The sequence below is a fragment of the Pezoporus wallicus genome, unplaced genomic scaffold (genome assembly GCF_028554395.1).
Source record: "Pezoporus wallicus isolate ANWC-B61680 ecotype Strahan unplaced genomic scaffold, APGP_CSIRO_Pwel_v1 contig_13748, whole genome shotgun sequence".
Taxonomy (NCBI): domain Eukaryota; kingdom Metazoa; phylum Chordata; class Aves; order Psittaciformes; family Psittacidae; genus Pezoporus; species Pezoporus wallicus.
In genome coordinates this window covers 144947-158450 of record NW_026636988.1, presented here as the reverse complement: position 1 = coordinate 158450, position 13504 = coordinate 144947, and the positions used below count along the sequence as shown (strand labels likewise).

General features: G+C 57.3%; 1 protein-coding gene across 15 annotated transcripts in view; it reads right to left on the bottom strand.

Moving 5' to 3' along the window:
- Positions 1-13504, bottom strand: part of SRCIN1 (SRC kinase signaling inhibitor 1) — a 68428-nt gene that overhangs the window by 22660 nt on the left and 32264 nt on the right. For 13 of the 15 annotated variants that reach the window (XM_057402614.1, XM_057402613.1, XM_057402607.1 and 10 more), the window contains one exon: positions 4880-4903. The exons of 1 other annotated variant lie outside the window; for it this stretch is intronic. In XM_057402614.1, coding sequence (XP_057258597.1) covers positions 4880-4903 — 24 coding nt within the window. Of the gene's footprint in view, positions 1-4879; positions 4904-11810; positions 11931-13504 lie in introns of those variants that run through there. One more of the 15 variants, XM_057402618.1, reaches the window with a different exon arrangement.

Below are 13504 nucleotides of genomic sequence, written 5' to 3'. Positions count from 1 at the left end.
ACAGGATTAGCGTTAAAATCGGATTAGGCTTTTTCAAACCAGACCCCTTGACTAAAGCAAGGGGCCTTCCCCGCCAGATGTGCACAGCCCGCTACCGGCAGCCAGATGTGAGCGGGAGCTTGGGTGGGTGCTCAGTACCCTGCAACAGGCCCCGCGTATGGGTGACATGGGTGAAACAGGGTGCTCCTACAGCAAGCACCTCCTGACACCAGCATCCTGCCCTGCAAAGCACAGCCTCTGAAGGTGATGAGCTAGAACCCGACCCTTGGATGTTGTATGCCGAAGCAGAAAACACCCTTTTGCCCTCAGACATGCCCCTGCCAGCTCCGTGGAGGACACGGGTGGCTGCTTGTCCCCTCTCTGCAGTCTTTCCCCTTCCTGCTGGCACCATCAGCCTCCTGCCTGATGAATATTTCAAAGCCTGGATCCTCTGCAGCCTCATGAATATTGACGGCTGATGGTTGCCACGGTGGTGGTCCCTCTCCATCCCGATCCATCCCGAGCAGCGGGGCTGCGAGCTGGGACCAGCCCTAGTGAAGGAAGTCTCTGTGCCCACTCGTCCTCACCTCCCAGCACTGGGTCCAACCTTGGCTCCCTTGGGATGGGTAATCATTAACCCCCTAACAAAGGCAGATGTGCTTTTGTTCCTGGGGTTGTTTTCTCCGTGCCTCAAACAGGCATTTCCAGCCTGGCATCCATACGGAGAGCATCCTGTGGGGGACCAGAAACAAGCCTGATGCAGCACATCCCCTGAGGCTGAGGTGGTTGCAGGAGATGGGTTATGTGGCAGGGGTCCTGCCTCCATCCCTGGACGTTCATCCCGCTCCTCACAGCGGCTGTGCTCCATCCCTGCTCTCTGGCCACGCTGCCTTGTGTGAGAGCACCTTCCAAAATAAGCAAATTACTGCATCCTTCAGGGATGCTGGCGGGAAGGAAGCAAAGCCGGGTGTGGGAAAGCAGCAGAAAGGGGATGGGGAGCGGGGAAAGAATGGACAAGCCCTTGTTGGGGATCACCAGGATGCAGCCACCAAGGGATGGGAGCTGGAACAGGCTGGAAACCAGCAGGGACACGGGTTAGCAGCATTAGTGACGAGGACTTCGTGGTGACAGGTGACAAGGCTCAGCTCTTTGGCATCCCAGGCATGATTTGCTTTAACAGCTGGATACAGGGAGACCGGGCTGTGGTTAACACATGCGGTGTCTCTGGTGGGGGGAAAAGGCTTGAAGGGGCTGGTTTGAGGGGGAAAATAACCCCATTGATAACTTCATCTGAAGGTTAAAGAGCCCAGATCTGGGATATCAGCCCAGGTATGGCTGCAGGTCCCTCTGAAGCATCTCTCCTGAGTATAGAATTGTAGAATCATAGAATGGTTTGGGTTGGAAGGGACCTTCAAAGCTCACCCAGTCCAAAGCCCCTGCAACGAGCAGGGACATCCCCCAGGTATATGAGGTTGCTCAGAACCACATCCAGCCTGGCCTTGAATGTGTTCAAGGGTGTCACCAAGTCCCACTGCACCTCGGTTCTCCCATTCCTACACTAAGGATGCTGCTGCCATCCCTGCTGAGACAATAAATCACGGCAACACCCAGGATCAACAGATAACCCAGAGCAGCTCCCGTGGACAGGGCAGAAAACCAAAAGCAGAGGTTTACAGCCCAAACCCCTCCTCCTGTGGGCAACAAAACAGAGCTGGTAAATGCCAGTCCCACAGAGCACGGTGGATGCCAAGGCTACAGGGAAGAGGGCTGGTGCAGGAGCAGCAGGATACAGGAGCTAAGCCTGCCTGGTATTTGCTTGTCTCCTACAAGTAAATACCACTGCCTGCCTGTAATACCAGGTGGGGAAACGCCTCGAGTCCCAGCCTGCTGTGGGATGGAAATGGCTTCCCACTATGGAGACATGGCATTCCTGGGAAGCTCCATGCCCTGCCCCAGCTGCTGCAGCCTGAGTGCTGCTGGGCAGGGCCAGCACACTGTGGGTCCCCCACAAAGGTGTCTTGTGTCCCCTCTCCTGCTTTCCCCTTCCCACATCCCAGCCATTCTTTTCCCCATTACATTTCGCTTTAGACCCTTTTATGTTCTTTTAAAGCCCTAGCACCAAAGGAGAGATTCCAAGAAACTGCCTTCTGTTCTTCTCATCCCTCCTCCAGCCCATAAGTGACAGCAAGGAGCCAGCCCACCGCTGTGTTAGCACAGCAGGAGCCCCCAGCCCTCGGTACTGCCTCTCTTTGCTGCATCCCTAGGAAGCGATTTTCCCCCCTGGATGAGTCCCTGGAGCCCCCCAAGCCCCCAGGGCTGAGATGCTCCTGCCCTGGAGGTGCTGACACCCAGAGCACGGTTTTGAACAACCCCAAATTGGCAGGGATGGGGGCTGCGAGCTGGGATGTGGTTTAGGTGATGGGAAGGCGGCTGGGTACCAGGTTGTCCTGGCCGAGGGACTCGGGCGTCTGCCTGGGGACTCAGGGACAAGCAGCAGCGTGACAATGGCCATGGAGCAGCAGGATCAATGGCTCCATGCGAGGGGAAGGGACTCCCATGAGCTGAGCAGGGCTGGCTCCATCTAGAGGCAAGTGCAGAAACCCTAAGGATGCGCTGGGGCAGGAGGATGGAGCAGGGCAGAGGCTGTGGCAGGACCTGCTGACACGAAGGGATGCAGAGGATGGAAAGGGCTGGGGACAGCGTGGTTGCTTGGACCCCCTCTACAACGACATCTGCCCATCATCAGAGAGCCACAACAGATGAACACAGCAATGCAGAGCCCCCCTTCCCCAAATCACGTGCCTGGAGAGCCCCAAAAGAGCCCCACATCCCCACCAGCACCTGCTACTGCAGATGGGGATGCCAGGGCAGGAGGAGAGCAGGTTCTGCCCTGGGAATCCATCAGCCACATCCCTGGGTGTCCCTAGGAATTTGGCACAGTCCTTCTCACCATCCAATCCCCTCCAACCCCCATCAGCTGGGGCGCTGGCTGCAGCCCCCCTCTTTGGAGAAGGGATGGGGAAGGGTTGAGTTTGCATCCCCAGCAGTGATGGGTGGCACACACAGGGAACCTCTAAAGCTTTCTTATCTGAGATTGCAGCTTCCCAGCTGAAGGCCAAGCCTGCAGCTCCACAAGACCCCAGGGGATGCAGATGGCTGCAGTGGCCTCAAGGAAGCCCTCAGCACCTGCCTGTGGGCTCAGCATCCCCGCAGGGCTCTCCCCATGACAAGCATCCTCAGCTGCCTCTGCCTCATGCCCCACTTGTTATGGGGTCAGGCAGCTGCCGGCCTCCCTCTGCTGGGATTTATCCCATAACACATTCCCACTGTGCACACATCCAGGCAGGATGCTCCCCTTGCAATGCAAGGCACTTCCAAGCTTGGGTGGGAAAACAGACCCCAATCTCTGTGGATGCAAACCCCTGTGGCTGCCGCCAAAGAGAACCCCACTGGGGTGCACGAACCCCTAAAGTTTGTCCCCATTTTACGTCTTACTTACGAAAAGAAAGAAAGAAATCCAATAAAATTAAGGCTTTGGCACCTTCCCCCATTCCCAGCGTCGGGAATTGTCGCCGGGAGCACACGGTCAGTGAGAACTCAGACAGCTGAGCCCTCGGGGAGCTGCTGCTCGCACCCCTTTGCCACCGCGAGTCCGTCGGGGATGAAAACCCGGAGCGAGTGCACATATCCTGCATTTTACAGCTCCTCCGCTCGCCGCTGCCATCCAAGAGCCTGGGTTTGGTTATTTTCCACGCTGGAAAAGCAAACCCACCAGGGATAACGCGCCAAGGTCATCCAGCAACACGCCTGGCCTTGAAGTGTTGCCACCGCATCCCCCGGCGAGCAGGAGGGAGGAAGGGCAAGGGGAGGACGGCGCATTCCCCCTGCCAGACAATGGGGTAACTGTTTGCAAGGTGCTGGCAGGAATCAGAGCCTTGCTGCTGCCAACAGGCTCCTGCCATGGTGCCCTTTGGGTAGCCTGGGAGAGGTGGGTTTAAGCACAAAGATCCCAGTGCTATAAAGGAAACGCTAATGACTGAGGGCTGGGGCAGCCTGGAGAAGAGAAGGCTCCTGAAGGGGAGACCTGAGAGCAGCTCCAGTGCCTAAAGGGGCTGCAGGAAAGCTGGAGAGGGGCTTGGGACAAGGGATGTAGGGACAGGCCAAGGGGAATGGCTTGAACCTGCCAGAGGGGAGACTGAGATGAGCTCTTAGGCAGAAGCTCTTCCCTGGGAGGGTGCTGAGGCGCTGGCACAGGGTGCCCAGAGAAGCTGTGGATGCCCCATCCCTGGCCGTGTTCAAGGACACAGGGGCTTGGAGCAAGCTGCTCCAGTGGAAGGGGTCCCTGCCCATGGCAGGGGTTGGAGCTGGATGAGCTTTAAGGTCCTTTCCCACCCAGACCAGGCTGGGATTTCTCTATTCTGCTTCTCCTGCAGCCTGCTGATGAACAGGCTGGTACCGTAACACCCAAACAACAGAGCAGAGGATGGACACAGAGATGTGATGGCCAACGCAGGACCGAGCTGCCCCTTCCCTTCCCACAGCTCTCAGCACCACCAGCCTGTCCTTTTCCCAGCATTAAGGTTTCTTCTGCCATCAAACAACTCCAAAGCAGCAGGGTTTGACCGTGGGGTGATAGTGGGCTGAAGGAGGGCAGGACGCACATCACCCCTCCCAGAGAGCAGGTTTGTATCTACACCACAACCTGTCCCAGAAGCCTAAAGATCCATCTCATGAGCTTAAATTGCTGCTGAGCTGAGGACAAACTACTTTGGCACAGAATCCCTTAACAAAACACCCGAGCTCCCCCCCCCCCCCTACACACACAGAGAGACAGGGACAAGGCGAGGATGGAAAAGTGCATGCGTTTCAAAGAGAAGCATGGAAAATCAGGAATACTGACCTTAAAGCTCCAGTAGTTGGGTTGCTAACGAAAGAAATCCAAGAACAAAACAAAAGAAAACAAAAAAGAACATTAAGATTCCGCTTTGACTTTTGCTTTCCTCCTGAGAATTGTTCACTTTAAGCGGCCACATTAAACCCGCTCTCGTTTCTGCTTCAAGTCCCCTCCCAACGGGTTCCTTAAGTTTCACGCTGCGAAGGGCTGGCGAAGGGGGAGCAGGATCATGCAAGCAGGCAGGGACGGTGACGGGCACTGAATGCAGACTGGGGTGCAAAGGAAGGGAAGCGAAGCAAACCAAAGCAGGGAACGGGATGGCAGCCCAGCATCGCTCCTGGAGTCAATGGTGTGCCCATGTCCCAGGTGTTGGTGAGGCTGCTGCCCTGGGAGCCGGTGCTGGAAGCCAGGATGATGTTCATTTATAAAGGGATCTTCCAATCCCCCTTCCCTGCCTTGGCCACCTCCCTCTGTTGCTTCTTCACGGTGTTTCCATCGGCGTCAAGTCAATGTGCTACAGCGAGTGACAGGAGCTGGCATCACTTACAGCCCAGCACGCTGCAGAGCCTGGGAGCTTCCTTCCGGTGGGTTAGGGGATAGAATAGGATCAGAGAATCAAGTAGGTTGGAAAAGACCTTTAAGATCATCAAATCTGATGGCTGGACTTGATGGTCTTGAAGGTCTTTTCCAACCTAGTTGGTTCTATGATTCTGTTTTATGATTCTAAGTGCTGAGGATGCTCGGAGCTGCAGCTCTTGGCAATACCCCTATATGAGTTAGAGACGTGGGACCCCCTCCCAGGGCAGCACTGGGCTCACACAACCAGGATGTGGGGACCGGATGGGGACAGGAGAGATGCAGGCAAAGCAGGGATGCGCTTCAGAGCAGGGCACGCACTTGGCACAGCAGCAGCACAAGCAGCTTCATCCCACCCTGGAGACGATCCCCCAGCACCATGCACCCCAGCCCCAGGTGGGGATACCCCTGGGGAGGGAAGTTAGACCTGGTGAGGATCCACCTTGCTGGAAGGGGAAGCGTTTCTGACAGCACCGACAGGAGCAGATAATGGGAAGGGTGGAAGAAATGGGGACAAAGCAGCTTTTGTCCCAGCACTCCTTTTATTGGGATCAAAGTCCTCAGCGGCTCTTTTCTCCCCTCTCCCACCCACCTATCACCTTGCTTTTATACAGCCCTTGTTTCTCCACCACAATCACTACGGCTGCAAACCTGGTTTGTTATTTTGGGTTATTATCTTAAATGGAAAGTAAACCCCCCCCCTCTCCCAAGCTCCCCGTCCCCACCAGACCCAGCAATGCCCTGGTGCCTGCCAAGACCATCACGGAGTATTCATGCAAGGCCTTGCTGCTGGGGAATTAACCCTTCTGCTGACAAGGTGAATACAGGTCTAGCCTCGGTATATGAACACCAACCCACTTGTTAGGCTCATCTCGAGCATCAGCAGGATGCTCTTAGTCGTGTGAACTGCCTTCAAGATGCAGCTCACGTTAATACGCCACAAGACACCCGTAGAGCCAAAGTTTTGCCTCGACCAAACCAAAAGTGTTTGAGAAGTGATTGAAGTCAAACAACTGCAGTGTTTTCATGCAGACGAGCCTCAAGGCACAAAGGTCTTTTCCAAGGGCACATCGTGACTCAAGAGGCAGAACCAGAAATAGAAGCCCAGAGCTGTGATTACCAGGCACCATTAGATAACAACCAGCAGGATCCAAGCCTATCCTGGGCACGTCAAGCTCTTCCAAAACACCAGGAACTTGGAAGTCAGAAACCGCCTCAGGATGCCTTTTGGTCCCAAACGACTCCATCCATCACACCTACAATTAACACACCCGCTGCACCAGCGGCCAGGCTGCGATGCCGGGCACAAAGCCCACCGGCAGCACTGGTACCTGCCTGGCCATGCACAGGAGCAGATCCCAGACTGCAGCACTGCTCTGTGTCGAGCCAAAGCATCGGACCCCGGGTAAGAAACCCACAGCCTCAGCACGTCCCTCCTCGGAGCTCGCTGGCTCGGGGAGGTGAGCAGCAGCATTGCATCAGCTCCTGAAGGCTTTGACGTGCTGTGCCTTGATGGGGAAACAGCTCCAGCTAAGCTGCACAGGGCAGCAGTTTTGTGGCTCTGCTGCTGCTGCTGCTGCTCAGCTGCACGCAGCCCAACTCCCCAGGGCCAGGCTTGGATGCTGCCTCCCAGGAAACGCTGCATGAGAGACCCTTAACAAATCACAGCCAGGAGGGAAGCCTTCATCCCCTTCCATTGCCACACTCGGCCCCTCTGCCACCCAATTCTCCCCACCAGTACACCCAGACAAGGAGGGAAGCAACAGACCCCCCCACCCACCCAGGAGGGCAACACGGAGGTGCCTGGTCCCCGAAAACATGGACTGAGGGGATGCTCATTCCCCCCCCCAGGTCCTCTGTGCTTGGAACGCCTGCAATGGGCCTCAACACATATTTTGGCCAAGTGCTGCTGGGAAGAGTGGTCAATACCAGTCTGTCCCAGTCCCCAAAGGGCCCCAACTCAGTCTGTGGTAGGAGAGGATGCTCTTGACTTTGTCCTTGTGCACCTTTGGGTTTTTTCCTCCATACTCTTCCTTTTGCTGTTGAAGAGGCTCAGTAATTTTCCTCAGACCCTGATATTACTGATCCTATCTCCTGCCAGCCCTTGGTATGTATTTTATTTATTATTTTAGGATGACTGGACAGGCTTATCACAAAGTCCATAAATTACATCCCCACCGCACACAACCACCCCCCGTCAAACCGGCGATGAGCTTGTCTGAACCCCAAAGTGCTGTGGAATGGAATCAAGAATATTCTGGAAGCAATTTGGGCTGGTTTGCACGCCCTGCAGCGCACACCGGGGTGCCCTGGCACAAACACTCTCCCAGGTCCCTGGATCCAGCCCCCTTTGCTGGCATCCCCATGAGAGATGCGGGATCCCTAAGCAAAGGAGCTGGGTATGGGTTGGATGCGGGGTAGGGGATGCGCTGCCTGCCCTGCCTGTTCCCTGCCAAGGGGCAGGGCTGTCCAGGACCTACAATCTGGTGCTGTCTACCAGGGCCAAGCAGGAGATGGACACCACCTTTCAGGTCTCCATCTGTCCTTGCAGGCTTTGCTGTCGCACCAGCCTGTCCTTCATCCACCCCAAATCTCCCAAAGCAAAGAGGACACGCTCCCCCAGCACAGGTACAGCGACAGGGGACGGTCCCAGCCTTACATGCAGCTCCCCAAAAAGGCAGGGGACAGAGCAGGCAGAGCCCCAGCTCCCCTGCAAGCACCCCGGCAGCCAGCCAGGCTGGCGAGGGAGGGTTTGTAGAGAGAGAAGGCCAAGGTAGAATTAACATATCGCTGGCTCTTCAAAAGCATCAAAGGGAGATAATGGTCTGAGAGAGGATTTGAAGCGACAGCCTTGTTACAAGCAATAAACCAGGCAGCTCGCTTGCAGCAGGGCTGTGCAGAAGGTATGGAGAATTACAAAGGCTGAGATGATAATTGCGATGAAAGTCATGTCCACGATGCTGCAAAACGATGGACTAATGAGCACTGGGGCCCCCCTAAAAGCACAGACGTGCACATGTGTGTGCACAGGCACGCGTTTAGCAGCTGGGGCAAGAGCAAAACGGGGCTTGAGGTGCTCCTGTGAACCCATGGCCATGAGGGAACCTATAGGCACACATGAACGCTTGCAGAGATGCACCTGCATGAGTGCTGCAGAAGAGAGGAAAACCCGAGGTGGGGGATGTATCGAGGAACGTGGTGGAGTTTAACAATCATATTCTTTATAGTCTTTATGAGATTATCCCAGGAGAAGACAGGAGGTAAATGGAGGAAATCCAAGTGAGTCACTGCCTTGACCAAGGCAGACTTCCCCAGGTTAGCAATTAGAACACAGACCTGCTAGTGATTAACAAGGCAGCACTGAATGCAGCCCTCTAAACCAGGCAGCGGCTCCAGTGTGCTCTGCCAAAGGGAGGGACAGAGGCTGCTTAATTCACCCATGTTCAGGAGTTGCAGTTTCTGATGGAGTCCCCCTCAGGCACAATGTCTTGACAAACAAAACTCTCCTTGAAAAATAGCTGTAAAGGGAATTTAATCTGCTTTCGCCTTATTAAAGTTGGGGTTTGGGTTTTTTTTTAGTGCTTTCCAGCACAAGAGAAACTGAATGAAAGTGGAAATAGCAAAACGACAAGATAGAGTCAAATGCAAACAGGAACCTGATAGAGTGAAGAGTGACCCCGGCGCTGTGCATTGCAGATACTGTCATCAGAGCCCTTGCAGTTATTGCAGGAGGACCTCTCAAACCTGAGCATCTCAGCACTCAGGAAAGAGACAGGATGGGATGTGGCAGTGCAGGGGATGGTTCCCATCAGACCTGGGCTCCTGAAGGGGCTTCAGGGAGTCACCCAGCCCAGACCCCACCGTGCAAAGGGTACCAAGAGGCTTGCTTTGCTTGTCTTTCAGGCAGAGACTTGGGGTTTATGACACCTCTCTCCAGTCCCCAGCACAAAGATGCTCTGATGGCATCAGATGGCTTGTGACAGTGAGCCACTGGCAGGTATCACCGACAGACCCCTGGTACCCTGCACCATCCCTTATCTGCACACACCCCCCAGCCTGCTCTCCAAGAGAGGTTCATCAGTTCTCCATCGGTGACCATGGCCTTGACCTACAACACCCAGGTGATATTAGAGCACAAGCGCTTTTGAATGGCCATGGATTTATGCTCCTGACCCTTCCCTTCCCGATGTTAATACAAAGCAAATCAACAACACCTGCTCCTAGCAGAGCACCCCCAAGTAGCTCTGCTGAGGAGCATCCGTGCTTGGGTGTTCAGAATCCCCCTTCTGTGGCCTCCAAGGTCAAGGTCTCTGTGCCATCACTGCCCCATACCCTGCAGCAACCAGAGCAGGAAGCAGCCATGCATCCCAGCACAGGGACCAGGATCCCCTCCCACCTCCATCCCGCTGCTGGGGCATGGGAAGAACAGCCAAGGTGCAGGGCCAAAGGTTTTGGGGGGAAAGCAGGGGAAGCAGGCAGAAGTTGGGCAGATCAGATTGCAGAGTAGCTATGGCAACGGCACGGCGTAGGTGGACCAGCACAATAGGGACGTGCAAGGTAAACCCGGCAGTGAGCAGGCAGCGAGCATCCATCCGCTCCCCACTGCACTCAGCCAGGGACAGCACCAGGGTCTGGACCCCTCCAAGAGCTTTGGGGTGACCTCCACCCTCCGTCAGGTGCCTCCAAGCCGAGGAAGCTCATCCCTGATGGCAAGTCCCTGAGAAACCCCATGACAAGAGTGAGGAAGGATGGATCCCCTGGAGAAGGAGGCACATTTGGGTTAAGAACAGCAGGAAACCGAGTGCCGGGGCAGGGATGGATGCACACGGTCACATCCCCGCATCCGTGTGTGCCGGAGAGGCTGGAGTACACACGGGCAGCAGCACTGGCACTGTGCTCCTGGGAACCACGGTGAGGAACTGGGAGCACTGGGAGCCCAAGCGCAGCCAGGGAAGCGCGCCAGGTGCATCCCACCTGCTGCCGGGATGGAGTTGGATCCGGTTCCTCGTGGGTGTGCAATGGACATGTCCCTGCTGGACTACACCACAGGCTCATCAATCCCCTCCCCAGGGCTGCCGTCGCTGTCATCAACACGGCCGTATTTATTATCCACTTGTCAGGAAGTGGGGTGACCCCCGGACCTTTGACTGACTCCCAGCTCCTGAGAACCTGATTCCCAGCCAAACCATGGATCAGGTCTCTTTTAATCAGCCCGGAATCGTTCCCAGGAGGGGAGAAATAAGAGAATCAAATTGAGACAGCTCTGGCTGCTCCCAGACACACACACACGCTCCTTCATGTTACTCCTGACAGGCACACACGCTCTCCTCCACCATTACAGCACTTTGTGATGGTTCACAACACGCTCCACCTCTGGAGACCAAGATGAGACCCTGGGAAGCGTAATGAAGGACCCTGCTTCTCGCTCCCACCGCCCCAGCGAGCTCCCACCAACCGGTTCACTTCGGGCATCGTTCACAAGCCTCCGTCACCACTGGTTTGGCAAAAGCAGAGGGTCCAGGTACCCCGTGCCTATGGGGGGGACCCCCAGCCCAGTCAAGCACCCCACGAGAACAAGACAATGCCAACCTCACACCATGGGGATTGCAGGGACACGCTGTTAAGCCAAGGGCCAGGGTGGGCTCAGACCCGGGTGGGTCCTCATGGTGCTGGCAGGACCCCCACGGGAAGGATGCTCGGCCAAGTGAGCTGGAGGTGAGACAAGATCCCACTGGGTGCAGGGATGCTGCATGCCCAGGCCACCATCTGCCCCTCTCCGTCTGCCCCCACACACAGCCCGAGAAGGGCAGAGGGGACCGGTGTCCCCTGCAGAAGGACAGGGACAAGGGTGACAATGCAGGGGTGCCCTGGGAAGATGGGGACTGCGCAGTGGGCTTGGCACGGGCACCGCGGGGGGCTTTGCATGGCTCCACGTGCACCGGGAGGAGCAGGGTGAGGCCCCCCCACACCAGCTCCTGCACCGAAGGGTAATGCAGGGACGATGGAACCCACAGACTGCCACCAGCTCCATGCTGCGGACTTGGACGTGGGGGGAACCCCGCGAAGGGGAAATGGGGTGAACTGGGGGTATGGGGGGGCTGGAAAAACAGGGGGGACTGAGCGCCGCGGCCAAGGTAAGGGCACGATCCGGAGCACCGGCTGGTGATGGGAATGGCAGAGGGGAACACCGGGATGTCGGGGGAGACGGAAGCGGACGTTTGGGAAGGGGGTGCTGGGATGGGTGGGAGCGACCCCAGGGTACGTGGGCAAGGGGAGGGCGGGGGGGAGGCGGGCCCCGGGATGCAGGAGGGGACCACGACACCGGAGGGATGCGCCGCGCCCGCCCCGCCGGCCCCGGTACCTGCGGCAGGTGAGATCCGCAGCGCCGGCGGGGCGCGCTCGGCCCCGCTCGGCTCTGATCGGCTCCGCTCGGCTCTGATCGGCTCCGCTCGGATCACATCGGCAACGCGGGCCGCGGAGGGAGGGGTGGGGGGGGTGTGTGAAGAGCGGGCGGGCGGTGCCGAGCGGAGTCGCCACCTCCCGCCGCTGTCGGCCCCGCGCGCCTGCCCTGATAGGGGGCGCGGTCACCATGGCAACCGCGACTCCACCTGCCGCCCCCTGCAGCAGCGCCGGGCCGCCGCGAGGGGGAGCGCGCTCCCGGAGGGGGGGCAAAGGGGCGGGGCAGGGTGATGGGGGGTAATGGGGGGGCAATGGGGCGCGATGGGGCGCAATGGGGTACAATAGGGATGCATTGGGGCAGGGGAGGGTGATGGGGTGCAATGGGGGGGCAATGGGGTACAATAAGGATGCATTGGGGCAGGGGTGGGTGATGGGGTGCAATGGGGGGGCAATGGGGTACAATGGGGTACAATAAGGATGCATTGGGGCAGGGGCGGGTGATGGGGTGCAATGCGGGGGCAAGGGGGTGCGATGGGGTACAATAAGGATGCATTGGGGCAGGGGTGGGTGATGGGGTGCAATGGGGGGGCAATGGGGTACAATGGGGTACAATAAGGATGCATTGGGGCAGGGGCGGGTGATGGGGTGCAATGCGGGGGCAAGGGGGTGCGATGGGGTACAATAGGGATGCATTGGGGCAGGGGCGGGTGATGGGGTGCAATGGGGGGGCAATGGGGTACAATGGGGTACAATAAGGATGCATTGGGGCAGGGGGCAATGGGGTACGATGGGGTACAATAAGGATGCATTGGGGCAGGGGCGGGTGATGGGGTGCAATGGGGGGGGCAATGGGGTACAATAAGGATGCATTGGGGCAGGGGCGGGTGATGGGGTGCAATGGGGCAAGGGTGGGTGCTAGGGTGCAGGGGGTGCAATGGGGCGGGTGGTGCGATGGGGTGCAATGGGATGGGGTGGGTGCTGGGGTGTAATGGAGTGCAATGGGGGTGAAATGGGCAAAGGTAAGTGCTGGGGGGAATTGGGGGTACAATGGGCAGGGGTAGGTGCTGGAGGTGCATGCATCCATTCACACCCCCCATAAATCACTGCTGTAGCACAGGGTGCCCGAATGCCACTGGCACAGCCTCATCAATCCCCCACGGTCCTGGGACCCTGAGTTCTCCGTGAGTTCTCCCTTCCTATGAAGCGGGGAAGCAGCCAAGACGCACGCTTCCCTCAGGGAAACTGAGGCACGGAGCCACCTGCAGCAAAGCAGCATCTCCCCAGCCTGTTGCACCCTGCCTGCATCCCCATTGCATCCTGCCTGCATCCCCATTGCATCCCTGCCTGCACCCCTGTTGCATCCCTGCCTGCGCTGGTGAGGCAGGACAGAGCAAGGGCCTGGCTCTGTGGGCTCATCCATCTGCACTGGTTGGTATTTATTGATTCCAAAGTCAGATTTGTTCTGTGCAGCTGCAGATCTGCTGCTGTCAGGCAGCCACCAACATGTTCCCACTCGGCTCCAGCCTTTCCCTATTATTTTGTTCCCGCAGCAGAGCTGGACAAGCTAAAATCTGAGCTTTTATGTACTTCCCTGTAGCCCTGAATGAGGCACGTTTCTGCTCCAGCTCCGCTGCAGTATTTAAACCCACACTGCAG